This window comes from Carassius carassius, chromosome 48 (genome assembly GCF_963082965.1).
Source record: "Carassius carassius chromosome 48, fCarCar2.1, whole genome shotgun sequence".
Classification (NCBI taxonomy): Eukaryota; Metazoa; Chordata; class Actinopteri; order Cypriniformes; family Cyprinidae; genus Carassius; species Carassius carassius.
In genome coordinates, this window is record NC_081802.1 from 5,576,498 (window position 1) to 5,597,809 (window position 21,312).

General features: G+C 35.3%; 1 protein-coding gene across 2 annotated transcripts in view; it reads right to left on the reverse strand.

Annotated features, from left to right (window-relative positions):
• The window catches only part of LOC132131807 (tyrosine-protein phosphatase non-receptor type 4-like), a 34,815-nt gene that overhangs the window by 11,151 nt on the left and 2,352 nt on the right, over positions 1-21,312 (reverse strand). The window contains exons 2-15 of one of the 2 annotated variants that reach the window (XM_059543929.1): positions 17,344-17,498; positions 11,961-12,068; positions 11,468-11,510; positions 11,304-11,382; positions 10,878-10,922; positions 10,726-10,778; positions 9,195-9,315; positions 8,908-8,995; positions 7,947-8,035; positions 7,732-7,795; positions 7,259-7,431; positions 4,696-4,764; positions 1,955-2,089; positions 1,703-1,858 (exon numbers count right to left, since the gene is read on the reverse strand). In XM_059543929.1, coding sequence (XP_059399912.1) covers positions 1,703-1,858; positions 1,955-2,089; positions 4,696-4,764; positions 7,259-7,431; positions 7,732-7,795; positions 7,947-8,035; positions 8,908-8,995; positions 9,195-9,315; positions 10,726-10,778; positions 10,878-10,922; positions 11,304-11,382; positions 11,468-11,510; positions 11,961-12,068; positions 17,344-17,481 — 1,361 coding nt within the window. In that variant the 5' untranslated portion in view covers positions 17,482-17,498. Of the gene's footprint in view, positions 1-1,702; positions 1,859-1,954; positions 2,090-4,695; positions 4,765-7,258; positions 7,432-7,731; positions 7,796-7,946; positions 8,036-8,907; positions 8,996-9,194; positions 9,316-10,725; positions 10,779-10,877; positions 10,923-11,303; positions 11,383-11,467; positions 11,511-11,957; positions 12,069-17,343; positions 17,499-21,312 lie in introns of both variants that reach the window. The other variant, XM_059543928.1, reaches the window with a different exon arrangement.

The window sequence follows — 21,312 nt, forward strand, 5'->3', positions numbered from 1 at the left end:
AAAAGAGATAAGAAGCAAGACTCTTTCTTTAACACTCGAATCTTTATGTAGAACATGAGAACTCCACATCAAAGTGCAAACGACGCACATGATGAATCGAAAGTGAACTGGACAGCCCTAGATTTGGTAATTCTGACATTGTGAAATGAGATGGTATGATCTGAGAAAGGAAATGCTTGGTCACAGCTTATTCCATTGGAAAATGGTGCTGGGTTCACTGTGAATTCAATCAGTTGTGCCACCGTAATGCACCACACTGTGCCCACCGCAAAGCTGAAAGCAATTTCCCCTTGTTCAAATGCCCGCAGTTTCTCAAACTGAAGTGTGTGAAAACAGTGTTGAACCATGAACATGTCATTTCGTCAGAGGTGTGTGGTCACATGATATTAAACCTCAACTTGCCATTGAGAGTGTGCATCTACTGTGTAGTGCTAAAATAAGTCCAGCCTTTGTGTGCTGAAAACGCATCATTAAGCAGATCAAAATCTAGAATAATGTGGTTTTTGAATGCAAATATTTAAATTATTCAACTGTACACAACAGGACAGAAGTTGTAATAAATAAGTGATATATTAAACAAAGAATTTTTACAAGAAACACATAAGCAAACATAAATACAATATGGAAGTCAAACAAACAAGTATTAGCATCACATAATTTTGCTTCCTAGCAGCACTGGGGGAAACATTCATGTGGGTTATCTTCACAATAGGCTGAAAATGGTTACCACTAAGGCCAAGAAACCCAGTGTGTTGGGTTGAGCTGTATGAGAGATTGGAGAGGATGAAAGTTTGTGATAACAAACAGATGTATTTCTAATGTAAATATTTTTATGCATGGACTATAAATGTACATAATAAGTTCAATGCAATAGTTTACGCAAACTGCAAATGTTTTGCGAACTCTTAACAACATTTTAGGACTGCAAATAGCAATTAAATTGAAAACGATTTATAGTCAAAACATCAGGAAATTAATGTAAATTGAAAATCTGAATGTAAACTGAAATCTGAAAATGAAATTGTTTTTACACTGACATCATTTTGACCTTGTATGTAATCGTTTATGCATTTTTACGAATAATGAACCAGAATTTAGTGTTGCGAATACTAAACCACTGAAAATTATTGTAAATATTGATTGTTTTTACACTTACATTGTAACATTTATATTTTAAATGTTTTTTGCACAAAATGTGGTGTATATTTAAATTTTTTGATTTCCAAACCTTCAATTTTACACATTGTTTAGGTTAAACAAACACTTAAAGGTAAACATAAACCATAAACTTAAAATGAATTAAATTTTACACCATTTTTTTTCTAATTAAAATATTAGGACATCAAATACTGCACAATAAAATCTATAAAAATAAATATATATATAAAAAAAATTGTAAGTGTAAGCTTTCGATTTTACACATCGTACAAGAAATATTGGATTATTTTTTCAATTAATCATTTAAAAAATAAATTAATGAATTGACTATTACATGACTAATTGATTTAAATAGTTATTAGCAGTATTACAAATTTTACTGTAAGAGTGTTCAGCATTCAAACATATCACAAATCTAGCAATTATGTTATCGTCATATATCCATACTGAATTGTGACTGCTTCTTTCCAGAGTTATTTAAGAGATTAGAATTTGTGATAATGATCACAGTTTCACTTATATTGACAAAAAGTTCAAAACTCACGGTGTTGAGTCCAGGCTGATGCTGTTGGCCTGCGTAGAGGACGCAGACTTGTGATTGGTGAACGTCTGGCATGGCGAGTCATCGATCACATGATCGACTAGGTGACCAATGGAGTACGGCCTGACCCGCGCCCCGTCTGTGGTAAACACCGAGTTACTGATGAGGAAAGAAAGAAATTAAAACCATAAATGGAGCGCTAACCCAATGACTGCATGAACTTGCATACGTGGGTAAGTTTGTTTGTTAACTCACTGATCGGGCGAGTCTGGTGGAGAACGGTTCGGCAGACTCTGAGTCTCCAGTCGGTCGTCCGAGAGGGAATTCCTGCTGACGGTCTCCCAGTCCAAGCCGCTCATCAGTCTCCTGACCAGAGGCTTGCTCGGCGACCTGCAAACACATTCGATTCAGACCAGATCCATCCATTTGTAAAAATCTGAATCGGCACTGCTGTGGCATTTATGTAAACCAACATGACACATTTGACATTACGGAAAAATTAGAATTATAACTGGTAATCTTTATGAACTTTATTAAGATTTTTTCTATCAGCGAAAACATCGGAGAAAGTGACCACTACGTATACACTAGTTTACAAACAATTGTTCTTTCTGATTATCTTCGAGTTGTACACGTGCCACTCTTTTCAAAGGTCTTAGTTATTGTACTGTTTAGGACTATTGCAAAAAACATCAACAATATGTTAACGAACAAGGTACATTTTACATATTCCGAAAGTCAGTTTGCGATAAGAAAACACTAGTTTACAAATAATGCATTTGCTGTTGCGATGTTTATAACTACTAAAAACCATAAATGTTTTAAAACAAAAGTACCCTGTAACAATTCCAAATCAAACTTGATTTCCGCAAATTTTGCGATATTTTATAAAATAAAATTACTGTGTTTGTTCACATGCTACATCTAAAAACTATAAATAAAATATCAAACCGATTTCTCATATACGAGCATTAGTATACAAAGAAATTGCTCTTTTCTGCTACCTTAAGGCACTCTTTTAGTAACCATACTAGATTATTGTAGTTACACTACACAAACACTAGTTTATGTTTCATTTACGTTGCTCGTACATAAGCAACTTCTAAACACTTTGAATAAATTGCGCAGAAACATTCCTCAAAATTGAAGAAAGAAATCGTACTGAATTTTTATAGAAAATAAATATAAATTTTTACAAATTTTAACTCAATTGATATTTTGGCACATTTTACACCATGTTTTTTGTTTTCTTTTATACTGTCGAACCAACAAACTAACACACTTTTCTGCTACTAAGTTTAAAAAACTTGAACATCTAACAGAGTGCCGTGAAACATTCCTCAAAGGTAAAGAAAGACACCTTACTGTATTTCGTACACTTTGTAAATACTATGAAAAACATTTGCATTTCAACTCATTCCGCAATAATTCTTAGCATTTACATAAACCAACATGAAACATTTTACACATTACAATGCACCCCCCCCAAAAAAATAACAAACATCAGTAGCATTACACCAATAGAGTTTACAAACACTGTTACGATGTTCCAAAACATACTACTCATAAAAACCATGAAAATCAGATTTTTAAAAACATTTTTGTAATAAAAGCATCCCAACACTAGTTTATGGAGAAATTGGGCTTTAAATAACCATACTAGATTATTGTAGTTGCACTACACAAACACTAGTTTACAAACAAACGCTCTTTGCTTTTACGATGTTCGGTACTCCTGAAACCTTTGAATAAATTGCCCAGAAACATTCTTCAAAAGTAAAGAAAGAAATCTTACTGAATTTGATACCGATATTTTGAAATAATGCACTAATTTTAACTCAATCTTTTAGTTTTTTAATTTTTTTATTAACAAACCAACACGTCACATTTTACACAATGTTTTGTGTTTTATACTGTCAAAGAAACACATTTTCCTGCTACGTTTGTACATATGACATGTATAAAAACCCTGAATGTTTTCTTCCTAAGTTCCTCAAACATTCCTTAAAAGGTGAAGAAACACACTTTTTTTTCACATGATTTTGTACTGTTTAAAAATACTACAAAAACTACGAAAAAACTCATTTTGCGATATTTCTTAGCATTTACATGAACCAACATGTTAATCGTATTTTTCTTCAATGAAAATATCAGAAAAAAAAGTGACAAGCGACACACCAACACTAGTTTAGTTTTACTAGTTTACGCTGCACCTAAAAACCACAAATATCTACTTTGAAATGATCCTCAAAAGCACTGTGTGAAACTTTACTCTATTATCTTACACTTCACAGAGAAAAGGTTGGTGTAGTCGAAAAGAAATACCTCGCAGAAGTATGATGAATCATAAACTGTAGTTTAAGTTTCAGCTTCAGCATCTTCGAAACAAATGTCTGAGTGTGTTTTCACAAACATGTGCACGCCCTTCACAGCCGTGTGCTACACAGCCCTGCTTACACTTCCTGTGTTTGGGTGTCGTTCTGAGAACATCTGACCACACCGACACACACACACACACACACACACACACACACACACACACACACACACAGACACACAGACACACAGACACACACAACACCACAGGGATTGAGATGGGCGGGAGCCCTCCCATAATCCAACACACCCAAACACACACACACAGATCAGCACATACTGTCAAATCCAGTAAATATAACCACGATAAATCTCCACATCATTGTTTATAGTGTGGTGAAACAGGGTTATTATAGTTAACTAGAACCAAAACCATAGAAATATATTTTTGTTACTTGACATAAAACCTCATACCCTATTATATATATATAACTGCTAAAACTACTTTAATATAAAAAGAAAATGGAAATGATAAAAAAAATACTAAAAACTATAAGATACAAAAAATTACTAAAATATAACTACATGAACAAACAAAACACGAACACATAGAAAGTATTACTACCACATTTTTAATTCACAGAGTTCCCCTGCTTATTGGTTATTAAAAAATGAGTTACCTTGCAAAAACTCTGTTCTTGTTGCCTCTTTCCTTTCCGTACTGTACAGACTGCGCCTCTGTCCGCCCGCTGCAAAAAAGCCAGAACACAGTGTCACTGCCGGCTCTTAAAACTCAATTTGTGCAAGAACCAGGAGAGATATCAGGGACAGGTTATATAGCTCAAATGTATATTTTTCAGCTTTTCAATTCAATACACTATGATATTCTGATATGTATGCATTTGCAATTTCAAACCATTTTATTCAGGCAAAAAGGTAACATACTGAACATACTTTACTTAACACTTACTTTACTTACATTCTTTACTTGACATACTTTACACACTTTGCACACTTTACTTGAATTACTTTACATACCTGTCTTAAAGCGTTTAGTTCACCCAAAAATGAAAATTATGTCATTAATAACTCATGTCGTTCCAAACCAGTAAGACCTCCATTTATCTTGGGAACAGAGTTTAAGATATTTTAGAAGAACCTCCTTTATTCAGCATTGTCTTCTCTTCCGTGTCTGTTGTGAGAGAGTTCAAATCAAAGCAGTTTGTGATATCCGGTTCACGAACGAATCATTCAATGTAACCGGATCTTTTTGAACCAGTTCACCAAATCGAACTGAATCGTTTTAAACGGTTTGCATCTCCAATACGCATTAATCCACAAATGACTTAAGCTGTTAACTTTTTTAATATGGCTGACACTCCCTCTGAGTTCAAACAAACCAATATCCCTGAGTAATACATTTACTCAAACAGTACACTGACTGAACTGCTGTGAAGAGAGAACTGAAGATGAACACCGAGCCGAGCCAGATAATGACTCGTTCTCGAGTCAAGAACCGGTTGCATCGGTTTTCGGATCACCAGTAGTTCTTTCGGACAGTTCGATTCAATAAACCGGTTGAAGAAAACGGTTCACCGGTTCTTTTGCGCTCGACGTAATGATGTCATTGGCGATGATTCATTCAAGCCTTCAGTTTACCCGCGCTCATAACATTAGCACAGAATCAGTTCAGAATCAATCACCAAAAGAATCAGTTCGGTTCAGACGCTCTGTGTGTCGGTCTGCTTCACACTGAATCACACATGTGCAGTATCATCATCTCTTCGGTTCTCGAATCGGACACGTCTGACAGAAACGGTTCTTGACTCGAGAACGAGTTATTATCTGGCTCGGCTCGGTGTTCATCTTCAGTTCTCTCTTCACATCAGTTCAGTCAGTGTACTGTTTGAGTGCATGCATTACTCCGGGATATTGGTTTGTTTAAACTCAGAGGGAGTGTCAGCCATATTAAAAAAAGTTAACAGCTTAAGTCATTTGTGGATTAATGCGTATTGGAGACGCAAACCGTTTCAAATGATTCAGTTCGATTTGGTAAACTGGTTCAAAAAGATCCAGTTACATCGAATGATTTGTTCGCGAACCGGATATCACAAACTGCTTTGATTTGAACTCTCTCACAACAGACACGGAAGAGAAGACAATGCTGAATAAAGTCGTAGTTTTTGCTATTTTTAGACCAAAATGTATTTTCGATGCTTCCAAATATTCTAACTGACCCTCTGATGTCACATGGACTACTTTGAAGATGTTTTTCTTACCTTTCTGGACATGGACAGTATACCGTACACACAGCTTCAATGGAGGGACAGAAAGCTCTCGGACTAAATCTAAAATATCTTAAACTGTGCTCCAAAGATAAACCGAGGTCTCACGGGTTTGGAACGACATGAGGGAGAGTCATTAATGACATAATTTTCATTTTTGGGTGAACCAACCCTTTAACATAACTTACTATGTTACCTTTACTTAAATTACTTTGCTAACTAACTTTACCTAAATTACTATACATACTTTACTAACTAACTTTACTTACTCCAAAATTCCTTTGCCTAATTTGGTATTTTCAGGCAAAAATGTATTCAAATTGCGTGTACATCTTTTGTTATGCTATTTATTACCAAATCTTGAATTCAAGTGTTTTGTCAACTGTGGCGAGTGGGGCGGGGCTGAGGGACGTGGGAACACGAGTGAGGCCGGCAATGATTGGGCAAATCAGTGGCACCTGCGGCCCACCGCCGGTCTCGAGTCCCACGTAGAAGATGGAATGATATAAAACTGGAGCGACGACAGTGAAGGACGAGAGAGGACCAGGCCTGGGATTTTAGTTGTGTTTTGGTTTTTATTTGCGCGCACCAGTCGTCCGTGAGGGGCTGGTGCGCTGTTTTGTGTTTATTTTGTTATTAAAGTTTCATGTTGATTGTCCGCCGGTTCCCGCCTCCTTCTTCCGGATGAATATTAAGGTTTAATTTATTACATCAACTTATTCTCATGCTGAACAATTTAGTTTTTAACCAACTCGCTGAATTAAGATTTGCATGTTCCCATGCTTGCAAATTGCAAAACAACTAGCAAACATTAAGAAAATAATTTGCCATTGGTTGTCTAGCATAAAATCTTCAGGTGGAACATCTAAACTGGAGTTTCAAAATGCCATGGCCTGCTCCTATATCCACTACATCCCAACAAACAAGACAAGAGTCCGAACTCTTCTAACATTCTCACCAATAGCGAAACTTGGATCCGAGGGTGAAGTACTGCAGAAAGAGGCTTCTCTCTGGAGGAACGGGTCGCTCCAGTCTGAAGAACGTGTGATGCTCCACGCAGGCCTTCCATAAGTTCTTACAAGCTCTGTAGTTCATCATGTTGAAACCCAATAAAGACTCTCTGTTCTCAGTCTAAGAAACACAACAAGAAAATAAACAGAAAAAGACAAAGGAGAAAAAGGTTTGGTGAACGCAGAGTAGATTTGTTAATGATCCAGTTTAGTGTGTAACAGTTTCAGTCGTTGTAACAATAACATTTTGCACTTTTCGTTACTACAGCAAAAGAAAATTTGAACTATTAATTAATTCTATTGTAGTCTTCAATCATTTCTTAATTAAGTAAACAGCAGGTCATAATGAATATAATTCGATATAATAATCAACTAAAGACATATTAAATGACAAACAACAGATACGTAATTTCATACATACCAGTTCTTTTCTTAGCTGTATAAAAAACTGTTTGGATTTAAAAGATATTTTTACAATTTTCAACCTGAAACACATAAAAAAGAGAGGTAAGAGGAGATGAAAGATCAAACAAATGTACATTTTCATCCACTACCTTTTAGTTGGGTTAATGTCAATAAAAATTCCCTATTTCAATCAGATCTAAAGAGGAATTCAGAGCTCAAAACGACACTCACCATGGAAAGTGGTTGACTCGTACCCTGTCCTTATAGATGGAGATGCCGGAAGACAAAACTCCAATGTAAATCTCTGTGTTACAGTGGTCCTGAAATCATCAAGAGTTGGAAACCATAAGGATGCAGTTTCCACTGCAACATCAAAACCACTTTGTTTCGAACAATGCTTAAACTTTTGGAGGGATGCTTATACTGGCAACAATTTTGATATCTGCCAATAATGTTAGATAGACTGAACAGTTAAAACAAAAAACAGACCAAAAGAATGACAAAACAATATACAACAAATGATACCTAGAACAACATAGTGATGAAAGAAAATACTGCTACTGCTTTCTACTTCAAATTTTCGCATTTAACAAATTTTCCATTCAACAACTAGAAGTAGAATTAATTACATTACTTAAAAAATTATATTGAAACTGCCTTATGTAAATACATTTTGATTAACAAATAAATTAGATTAATGACTTAATTATTAAATAAACTATTTTTAGTTTTGCAATTCAGCTGAAGTAAAACTTTTTGATTTTTTGGTCAATTAATTTTGGTGCATCACTACAATATATAGAATGACCCTGATTTAGTAAATTTAAACACAAAAAACCTGACAAAAAAAACAAAACATAAAAAACAAAAACAAAACAAAGAACGAATAAAACATTAAAAAACACACGAAAAAACCTAGCAAAACGAAAAAAAAAATAAAACACTAGAAACACACACACAAACCCACTAAAAAACAAACAGAACAAAAATAAGCAAACAAAACACTACAAACAAACAAAAAATGAAAAATAAATGAAACAAAAATCACAAATAGAGCAAAACATGACAGAAAACAAGGGTGCATCCCTAGGTTCAGGTGACAACAGACATAATTCAAGCCTCTAGTGATTGTTCACAGTACATATGAAAAAGGGAGGAGCAGGTGGTGGGGTAAGATGGGCCGGTCACTCACCCGCGCATAGTGCAATTCCACGCCATACAGCTCCAGCGTCCACGCAGCATTCAAGTAGTTAAACTCAGACTGAGCTGGTGTGAGTCCACTGTATAAGAGAGAGAGAGAGACTCAATCTCATAGATCCACAAACAATGAACCGCCTTGTTCCACAAATCTGTGTGTGTGTGTGTGTGTGTGTGCGCTCAGCTGTGACCCTTTGTTCCTCCGTCTCCACTGACACTCAGTTAAATATAAGAACCTTTAACACACTGGAGGATTTCATGGACATGTCTGGCGTCTCTTACTTGTGCTCTTGGTGAAGTTTGGCGACCTCTTTCTCAAAGTCCTGCGGTGGGTTGGGAATGAAGCTGTACTCGGAGAGGTAACCAGGCAAATGTTCAGAGTGACTGTAGTCCCCCAGCTCAGCTGAAACCCAAAACAAGCCAAGAAACCATGTGTGCATGTACGTCAGAGTGAGACACGGGGAACAATGTGTCCTTCACCCTTTCAAAGAGCCAGGCTTCCAGTTCCCTCTTGATTTACATTTTGATGATACTGATCATTTAAAGTTGATCATTTAATTTGTTTAAATTTCATGTTGTGGCATGAATGAATGAACCTAATAAAATTAACAATAATGAATAATTAATATAGTATTAATTGTACATAAAAATAAAACTATATTTGAAGCATTAAAACATTATAAACTTTTCTGGAAATCTTTTTTTTTTTTTTTTAACTGCGATTTCATTTGAATTATTTTTTACAATATTAAGATAATTGACATGCAACTTTATATTTTGTGTTACAAAACAAAAACACACACACACACAAAAAATAAAGTCACAATAAATTTTTATTAACATTATAATTTGAAGCATCAAACTATTTTCTCAAAACATTTTAATGTTCTTGCATTCTTTTTTCATTTTTTTTCCTTTTGAGGAAATTGTAGAAAAATTGTTTAATGCTACAAATCATCATGTTGAGAAGAATCAACTTATCGACTTCATCTCAATATTATAATTTGAAGCACTAATTTAGTTTTTTTTTCTAAAAGAATAAATAAATAATCCATGAAAATAGAGAACATTTATTATACCGTAAATTTCTGTTTTCTCCAAAATATTTAAAATCACAAAAATAAGTGACAAGTACATTTATCTTAAAATTATCATTTGAAGCATTAAATAATTTATCAAAATGTATCAAAAAAAAAAAAACATGGAACACAAAAAAATGGTTGTCAGTACATTTATCTCAACATTACAATTTGAAAAATTAAAGAATAAGTCATATATTAATTGAAACATTAAAATGAACAGTCATCACTAAATAGGTAATCTAAATGAAAACTAGGCAGACACAAAAATGCATTATATTTATTATATTTACCCTTAAAAAAATGAAGCTACTAGTAAAGCACACCTTCTGTAGTGAGTGTAACATAAGCGGTTACCACAACAGATTATTAAATATGTAATAATTCTACCCATTTTTCAGCCTTATTACTAGAAATGGATCAGACAGGGACAGGAAACAGTCAAAAGGCAGATCATGAACTATCTGGCAAAGTGTACAGCCTTTGTTCATCCTGTGTGGACGGTTATATCACCTGCCAAACAAACAAGTTTGCAGTCGGTTCCTCAAAATAGGCTTCATTCTAACTGACATGTAAACCATCAAGAATGGCAGGCAAGCACTATGATAATGCATTACAGATTCCTCGTATTTATTTACTATTATTACCATGCTTTACAGATATTGGCACTGAAAAACCCATGGGACCGCTAACTGTTAGTGCATAAATAACCTGGTTAAATAAAAATACTTTACCCTGAACAGCATAAGAAGCCAGAAGAACTGCAGTATTTTGTGGGCAAGGGAGTCTAGAAGAGAAATAGAAAATATAAAGTGCTATTTAAAGATGGCTATTGGAGGAAAACTAAACACTTTTAAATCTATAATGTATAAGTGTATAAGATCACCTGCCACTCAGAATATCCTGCTTCAGCTGCAAAAAGTACAAATACCTGCAACAAATTAATGTCACAAAAAAGATAGTTAAATCCGTAATAAGCATCCAGTCTTGTTCTTTTTACTATTTACACAGATATAAGTTAAGTTATACGATTATATGAATCGTACGTGTCATGTGCAGTACTGGGTAGTAACTGATTATATGTAATCTGGATCATTTAATCAGATTTTGAAAACTCAGCTTTTGTAATTATGTTCGTTTTTAAAATGATCATAATTAGATAACGGTTACTTTTTATGCATTACATGATAATAACGATTTCACACAATGCATAATAGCCATTTAAATTAATTTGCAATCCATGAATCTGCATTTGGGGACAAAAGCACTGTTCAGTCAACTATAAGATGAATTACACAAACCTAAACTGTACCTTGTGTACTCTTCCTGTAGTTTACTAGGGTCACTCACGAAAAACTTCACTCTAAACCTTAGATTATGTGGAGACAGCCCTAAAAAATAAGAATTATATTCAGGACATTTTATTCTGAAACTTCAGATGGAAAAAACATTAAAATGTGAAAAAAAATCACTTACTTTTGAGCTGTTTTCTAATAGGTTTGTTTGGGTCCAGCCACCTCTGAAACATACACGGTCATAACCGAAATTTAGGACACTTTTTACTCATCATTTTCACGATGAACACACAAACTGCTAAAAATATCAGCTCAGCAATGTGAAAGACACCAAAACTTCAAAAACTGAACAACATCAAACGCAAGGAATTAAACATTCAACTTATTTTTATTCAGGCAGAAACAGACATCAGCGTTTCAATATGTGACCTGAGAATGAACTTTCCTGTTTGTTACAGACACAGCGTGCGCAGAAACCAAAATAACTGCCAAACTGCTGCAGATTTGCTATAAATAATGAACAAGGCTCGTGGGATAATATTTTTGCAACTTCTTATTGCTCTTATCCAAAAAAATATTGGTTTTCAAGTTGACATGTTGAGCTGCTTGAATGAACAATGGTTTACAAGTGATCTTTTGCCGACGGCGACAGCAGAGTAACAGGTGACGACTACCTGGCTGTAAGAAGAGTCGTCTGCTAGTTGAAGGCCAAAGTAGTCTCGCTCCGTTAGCTCCAAGTGTTTATAGACTATGTCCAACAAGATCTGCCCCTGGTCTTGCTTCTACAAGAGACAGAAAGGGTTTAAAATCAGTTCTACATAAAAACAAAAGAAAACATACTTAAAAAGCAAAAAGGTAACTATACAGAACGATAACGATAAAGATAACGATATTAGCGTCCACACCAGCAAACTATATTGTGTGTTCACGGGCGTTTGCCGCTTTAAATTCTCGAGCTTGTTACAGCAGGATGGATTCTGATTGGCTGTCAGTGCTTGTATCGTTCATCAGCTGGAAGAAATCATTCTGAATGATTCCAATGATATCGTTTCTCTGTGCCTTTATCGTTATAGTTGTAGTGTGCATTGAGAACGATTTTTAGAACTATATCTTTAGGCCATCTTTGAAAATATTTTGGTTTGCAGTAACAGTAAAAAAAAATTTAAAAAAGGGTCGGTCGGTAGGTAGGTCTATATATATATTTTTTTTTTTTTAAGTTTCAATTAAAAAAAAAAAAGTAGTACAATTTTGGCGATGGTGATTACGTAGGTATGAATTTAAACAAATTAGCATATCGTGACGTCACTGACTGGGTCTTCAACCCGTGCCTTCGGGTCATTGCAAACTCATTTTGATGCAAGCTATATAGACCACAAACAAATTGAAATCTTTGTCAAAAACATGTTTATTCCAAGAATTTCAGGTGAGAAGAAAAAAAAATGAGGTACTGTTATACTGTTTTACTTTGCTTTCTTGGGTTGTCACTTTTGTGAAAAAAATCCTGTTTGATTTGAGAGACAAGTGTTCATTGAATTGATTGTAAAATCGAATTTGCATGTCTAGATGCATTTTATACAGCAAATAACACTAAATATAGGTTAATCCACGGACAACAGGCAGGATGAATGTAAAGATTCAATATATTGGTAAAGACCAATATTTCTGATGATTTATTGGCGTGAAGTTACAGAATTCACATTTCTGTTGTAAAAAGAGAAACACTGTGCACAAGTATTATTTGCCGTTATGCGCATGTGTCCGAAGCTGCAGTGGCTGTGTGACGAGTGTTCCAAAAAAAAAAAAGAAACCTGGACGCACTCCGAGAGAAGTCGTTTTCGAAACTTTTGTTGGTAGGTCCAATCGATTCGTGCAATAGATTTTCTAAGTTTTAGACTAGATGGGAGAAGGGATGGGAAAAGATCTGGGCACAGTTTTTCCAGAACTTCGTGCCAAGTTAAAGCGGTGTCGAGCTGTTTTAATGCATTTTTTAGATGTATTATGGTGCCCGAACCCGTATGACTTTGAACAGTGACCGCGAACATTTAGTTTACTGCAGCCACAACCATCATTACCAAGCGCGAACCGTTGACTCTGACAGTGAATGAGAGTATGAGACGAAGCGAACGCACAGGCCACAGTGTGACATCCGTGTAAACACAGATGACGTCACAGGTTTTTTTTTTTAAAGAAAGAACGTAGCCTTCGTTTGTTTGTAGGCCTAGGCAATTTATATATTTACAATACTTACTAAAACATAATTAATATTATTTTATTGCTTTTGTATTAGTTGTTTGAAGAGTAAAAAAAAAATTGGTCGGTCTTAACGCAAATGTACAACCGGCAATTGGATTAAAAGCAAAAAAAAAAGTCCTAAATTGACAGGGTCGGTCGGGTTACTGCAAACAAGAATATTTTTAAGGTTATCTAAGGTTATTTAAGACTTATCATTATCTTTATAGTTATCATGCTTGGTGTGAAGGGGCCTTTAAAACATAAAAGCAAAAGAAAAACACAAAACAAAATACAAACTGATCAAAACCCAAAACTAAACCTAAAATAAAAACCCAAAGCAAAACAGAACAAACCAAAGCAAATCTAACCAAAATAATCCAAACAAAACCCAAAGCAAAAAAAACTAACCAAACAGAACAAGCAAAAGTCAAAATCAAACCAGAAACAAACTAAAGCAAGACAAACCAAACCCAAAACATACCAAAAACCAAATCAAAAAGAAAAAAGAAAAGCAAAGCAAAGAAAATAAATTAATATAGTTTAATAATACAATGACATCTTTACATCAACCTTGTTAAAGTACCATAGTAATAACATGTTTATTTTTAAGAATTCTGTCAAAAATATAGCATTTCCACAAAAACCACAGGAGATTTTTGAAACAGCATGTTATTGTGTGCAAATACTGTATTAACAAAACTTTTGATTCTAATTTGAATGCCGTTTTAATAAACAAAAGTTTCCAAGCTAGCTTAACCCTCCAGCCAAGTTGATCTGTGTAGCATGTACTGTATGATCATGACAGCCATGGCCTCAGGACACGCTTCTGTCCAACCCAGGAATGTGAAGCATCTGCCTGAAACAGCCACTGTGAGCTACACACGGAAAACCAACCCCAGACGCCTCATCGCATAACTCCAGCCTGCCTCTATTGTACCTCACAGACGGTTGGTTTCCTGTGGGGATTCTTACCGACCTGCCATTTAGCAGACATTTATTATTCGAACCGATTTATTTCACACCAACAGCAGTGCTGGAGCTCAGGAGTGAAACGCTAATACAGCAAAAGTGAGACATCAGTTACTTTGTAAATGGTTTGTGGGTCACCTTTACCTGGGATTGAACTCGCAACCTATAGAAGATCATTATCCACCCAACTCTAAAACATATACTCACTGTTTCTGAAAGAACAGTTCAGTCAGAAACAAAAGTGCTGTCGGCATTTACACACTTTTATGTTGTTTTATGTTATCTTCGGTGGAACACAAATGAATATACTTTGATAAATGTTCAAGCTGCTCTTTAATCTCAATAGGAAAAACAAGTTAAATTTCAGTCTGTTCCTCAGGCAAAGCTTTTGCATGGCTTTAGATTTTGGGCATCTCTGGACCTTGACACACATTGGTCAACATTATGGTGATATGAGAAAGAGCAGCTGAGACATTCAGCAAAAGAAAACCATTCAATCTTGGAATAGAATGTAAATGATTTTTGTTTTTTTTTTCATTTTTGATTGCATACTGCATTTTAAACTACCCTTTTAAGGGAGAAACAATGTGCCTCAAGGAGATTTTATGTGGAACTCTTGTGGAGTTCTCAAAAATGTCAAAATATTAATCTCAAATAAGTTCTTCAAAAGGCTTATGAAGAACATTTAAATCTGTAGAACCTATTTCTAAAGGTTTTCAAGAATTTTAAAGGATTCCTTAAAGTCCTTCTGAACCCTTAAACAAAGATTCTGTAGGACTCCAGAGAAAGAGGCTCTTCTCAGCATCCAAAGAGATCCTTAAAACAGAAGACTGTTGAGATATTTGAGATATTTATTAACTTAACTTATTAAATCAAACTATTTTGAACTTCCGACTGAATTCAGAGCTTGGTTTTCTGCCCAAAGTGCAAAATAAAAACAATTGCAATCTTATCAAGTTAGTATTGGAGGACTGTTGAATTTAAGCAGATTTTTGCATTTTCTGAAGTGAATGTGAGTGGTGTTGGCCTGCTGCCAAGATCCCAGAGCATTCTGCTAGCTATGCAGCCACTAAAGCATTCTGATTGGTTTTTAGCATCTTGCTGGAAGGACTCTGATGGTTGTTAGATGGGCAGATGGTTTCTAATTAGCCCAAGTCCAAATAAATTCATCCCATGACCTTCACTATTTTTTTTATCCATCAGACGAAAATCTAAGCTCTGATCACTTACAAAACACTCATTCTTCATGATTTTCAAATATGTCACGCAAACAATATGGGAGTGTAATACTAAACAGAAATCTGCAATAAAATTGGACCTTCTTTTGGGAAAACAACAAGACCTGAGGGTTGATTAGCTTTCTTAAAGGAAAAGTTTACCAAAAAAGTGAAAGTTTCCCCACCTTCAGAACATCCAATGTAGATGCGTTTGTTCCTTCAAGGGAACAGATTTAGAGAAATTTAGCATCACATTAGCATTACAATGGATCCTCTGCAGTGAATGGGTGCCATCAGAATAAAACATCACTATTATCCACAAGTAACCACTCCAGTCCATCAATGAACATCTTATGAAGCAACAACTTCTATGTTTGTGAAAAACTAATCCACCACTGAGACATTTTATAGATTCAAACAGTTTCTTCTGACTAAATTATGAGTCCTCTATCCATAATAATGCTTTCAAAATATTGGTTTAGAATAGTTTAGGACTGTTTTCACTAGAAATGGTACTTGATCTGTGCATATTTCTCTCCTGATTCAGACAAGATAACATTTTCACTGGAGGAAGCAATATTATGGATAATGGACTTGTATTTTTAGGACCCTATGATTTCTGTGATGTGGAGAACGTGGACGGAATCATGGAATCAGTCATCAAAATGGAATTCACTGTGTAACGCCAAATGCCTCGGAATTTGACAAATTTTGAATGAATAAATCAAAAGTAGGTCAGTACACTTAAATCAAAATGCAATACGGACTAGTGTCTGTGAATATTACGATGCAAAAATACTATTTGACTATTAAACCTGTATGCTCTACTTGAATGAATGGTGCAGATGCATGGTTTCATTAACTACATACATAATGAAGTGTGTGTGAGTGTCATGATAGTACTCATACTATTAATAAAATGTATTAAAATGAGAAAAACATTATTTTCTAAGAATACCTCCCAGAAAAAATTTTTCCCAGAAAGATTTTAACGCACAGTATTTCAGATTTAAAAAAAACAATAATAAAGTAGGGTTTTTATATAAATAAAATTAATTATTTAAAGATGCTTTTGACTAATCAAATTTAATAAAACCATTAAAATGGAATCCAGAATACTAATGAAAAACAGAGTTTGTAAAAAAAAAAAAAAAAAGAATTTGAAAAAAAAATTCATAGGGCCTTAAAATGTAATTTTTGTTAAACTTAATAAATTGCTGTTAATGATTAAAACAAATTCTAGAAAAATTAAAAAATGGAATCCAGCAAAAGTAAAATGGAAAAATCTAATCATTTTTTATGACATTTGGGGAGAAAATAAAACTGATTTCATAGGGCACTAATTTTATCAGGAAACAATGATGTAAAGTTAAAAATGCATTGCTCAGAAGAGCAGTTTATCCCAAAAAGGCAGGTTTTAACTTCTCGCGACATTAACTGATGGACTGGAGCTGTGTGGATTAATGGTGGATTATTGTGATGTTTTCATCAGCTGTTTGAACTCATTCTGACGGCACCCATTCACTGCAAAAGATCCATTGCTGAGCAAGTGACGTAGAAACAATCTCATCTACATGGAACTCATCTGCAATTCTTTAATAGAGGTTCAACACACATGAATGAACGTGTTTATACTCACATTGACTCTGAAGGTCTGTACTGTGTTGTCCAGCAGTAAAACGTTACACACCACCTGCGCGTGCTGTCTCTCTCTGGCCTCCTCCAACGCTCCCACATCGTAAGATCTGCCAGCAGGCAACCGGAAGCGTGCGGTCATTACGGTTCCCACTCCGTCTGCAAAACACACAGAGGCTAAAGGTCACCAACAGGGTCACCTGGCCAGCACTCCACCACAGTAAACATTATTAAGCAGTGTGAAACACATACACACACTAGCCTGTGTGATCCTTTGGCAAACATCATTCACAAACATTCGCCTGTACTCCGCCTAAAAGTTCCTGTATACAACTATAAAGCAAGCAGGGAAAATGTTTTGTAGATTTTAGCTTTCAGCTACTAGAAGAAACAAGTAAAAATCGAAACATGGCATTTTGAAAATAGTCTTTCAATTGAAGAATCCCATAAACGAAACAGAGTTCAGGGTTGGTGTCAAGATAATTCAGATTCATACAACTCATGAAAGGAAATTGCTTAATACATTTACTAAACTACTAAACTAATTCAGCTACTAAAACTGCTGAAATTCATCCTGTAATATTGAACTCTATCATTCAAGGTTTTAGTGATACTAAACACTCTTCTCAAAGCAAACGAGGTGTTTTCCGGCCAGCTCGCAGATTTCTCAAGACAATCAGCCCACTGACTGGTCCCTCAAAAGACACCTTGTTAAAAACCATTTTATATTAGAAAAGATTGAGCAATTCTAATCCGACACATAAAGACAGAAGAATTTCTACAAAGCAGAACACTATGAATCTCATTTTTGTGCTCCTAGCAAAAGGAGACGTAGCATTTTATAGCTAAAATCTCCCAAAGCTCCCAAATTGAGTTTCTGATTGAATCTATCATCGCTGATAACAGAGGCACAACAAAAATGCACTTTAAATTAATAATGCTGAGGTATACATAAAAAAAAAAAAAGAAAGAAAATACCACAAAATATTTTCTATGCTAACAATGTTGACGCTAATAATGAACACTGGTAAACTGAAGCTCTTTGCTAGTGGGTTAATTAACTCCAAATTATCTTATACATATAAAATTTATCAGATAAATACACAACAGATGTAATATTATAATTTTCTTCTGCATGTAATGTTGCGAACACACAAGTGAACTTAAGCTAAGTTACAGGCTAGTCAGAATATGCTATGAATGTTCACTTTCTGTAACAGTGCACTTAAAAACATGCACTAAACAAGACAGAACATAAAATAAACTATATTACTATTAAATGTTGAGACATGTCTAAATTACTATCAAATGTTTAAATATTTCGTTTAATTTTGAACTTCCTCATCGAGTTTATAAGGGTTTTTTTTTCTCGTTTTTTTTTTCCAGTTTCCAGCTTTCGGTCAAATGATGTGCTTCAAAACTGTGTCAGCATTTAGGGCCGAAAATGGATGAAGAGCATTAAGAGTTCAATTACCCAGTAACCCAAATTTGACTTCCCGTTTTGGTTTCCAGTTGAAATTAAAACGTAGTCTAAATGTAACAGTCTAAAAAAACTGTAAAAATGTGACTCTGAATAGGACAATCTAGACACTTCAGCTTTATGCATTTCACTACAGTTTATACTAAACTCACAGTAGTGTATCAGACGGCCCATTATAAGACTTTATAGCATCCACTCCAAACTGGTTTAGTTCTAGACCGCCCACTCTGGACTCTTTAGAGCAGGACATCTACAGCCAAAGACTCTAGATAGTTTGGCGCAGAATCAAAGACCTGACAGTGAGTCTCCAAGATCTGAAAACTCTACCTCCGACTCGACACCACCCAATCTAGAGGCATTGTTCCTTGTTATTCGATAGTCCCCATTCAATCTCACTGCATTCTTGTGTTGTAACCACAACCTGGGAGAAAACTACCATATCTGTCCACAGGTCAGCTCACGGGGAGCAGGTTACGAGCTTATGTGATGTCCTATACAGTCTCCTTCCAGGAACACTGGGTTAACACATCCGTTAATAACATTCACGTATAGGTCAGGGAAGAGAGAGTTAGTACTTAAGGGTACTCACCCTTGTTTAAACCTGGAACACAAAACGAGATGGGCTACTTCAAAAATAGTCAAAAAGAATTTACAATGGAAACCAATGGGGTCCACTGTACCCCATTGACTTCCATTGTAAGGAAAGAAAACAAAACATTAAGACGTTTTTCAGAATATCTTCTTCCGTGTTTCACAGAAGAACAACATGAGGGTGAGTAAATAATGTCATTTTGGGGGGTGAACTATAGTTTTCTCTTCCACTTTGAAATGGCATTTGCATAATTTATCATTCACAGTTGCAGGCATATTGTTTTTTAGTGGTTTCTAAAACTGGACACACACGTTTCTTTACACATCTTCATGCTATACGAAACAAGCTCCCATAACTCTAAAATGCAGCTGTGTAAACAACATGGGGTCAGAGTTCGGGACCCGTAGAAACAAACATGCGACCTTTCTGGCCTGCCACAGTCGCTTATTCGAACTCCCGCACCAGAGTACTTACACCCATTAATCTACGACACAATCTAGATGGAAAGCTGCTATCAGACAAACAGTGCCTTCAATATCAAATGCATTTGAGCTTACTTAAACTTTTGACATCCGTTTGACTAAATTTACAGTTGTACCTTAACAAAGCAAGTCTTTCGAAACAGAAGCATCACTGTTTACGATCTCTTCAACACTATCGTGACGATGAAGAATGAAAAGATATAAGGTAAAAAGAAACCTCAAAGATTTTCAATTGTAAGATCTCAAAACCCAAATCAGTGCTAAAAATAACATTCATATCTTATACTTACATCAGCACAGCCTTATTTGTCCTGTGTGTCAATGCAGAAAGGATAATCTCTTCATATAACTTGCTAAACTGTGATGTGTGTGTGTGTGTGTGTGAGAGAGAGAGTAGTGGAACATTTCTCTTCTGTAGAAGTTTCCCCGGATGTCATCGAACACCACAATCACTGAAACACTTACAATTTTCCACTGAGTGGGGTTCAGACCACCAACACCTCAGAAGATCTGAGACAGTGGGGTTACAGAATAAGTTTGTCCTCCACCCCCACAAAAAAACTCTTCTGGTCAGCCCCCTAAACCAATATTTCCATCTTTCTTTCTAAGGTGAAACCATTATAACCTATAAGCATTGTGAGCTACAGAGATTCTCAACTAGTGTTCTGATGAACATCAACAGGAAATTCTAATGCTGGATGTGAGTAATAATATGAATAATAATATATAAAATAATCTAAAAATGAACTATACTGTTGTGGTTGTCTGGTGGTTAAAGTAATACAGAAAGTGCCCAGAAGAGCAATCTCAAATGTCAAAAATATGTCATTTCCATACATAATATAAGTATTTTACAGTCACTGCTAAACATATTTATCATAAACACAGCTTAAAAACCTTCCTACCAATGGCCGCCCTTCATAAAACTTAGGCTCAATCCCAATTCTACCCCTTAGCCCTTCCCCTTTCCCCTACCCCTCTGTTTCGCACGTTCACGTGAAGGGGTAGGGGTGTCTCGATTCTCTTTTGGTTGGAGGGGAAGGGGTAAGGGGAAAGGCCAGATAGCCCTTCAAACAAAGATTTTTCAGGACCACACTTCAAACGAAGGGGTATGAATTATCTCAGCATGCTACAGCGAACAAAAAGACACATAAATGTTATAAAATAGAATTGGGATTGGGCCTTAACATCTAGCACAAGTTTTAGGTAGAATGCAAAATGCTTCAATACATGTATTTCAGTCAAATGTAATTTATCCAACATTTCAAACCTTTAACCCACAGGGGAAAATCAAGCCAGCCATGGCAACACTTTAAAAGTAGCTCAATTCCATCAAAAAAAAGAAAAAAAAAGAAAAAAGCGGACTTGACAACCCTGCATCCAACACTGCTGCAGGAGTCAAAGGAGAAATGACTGACA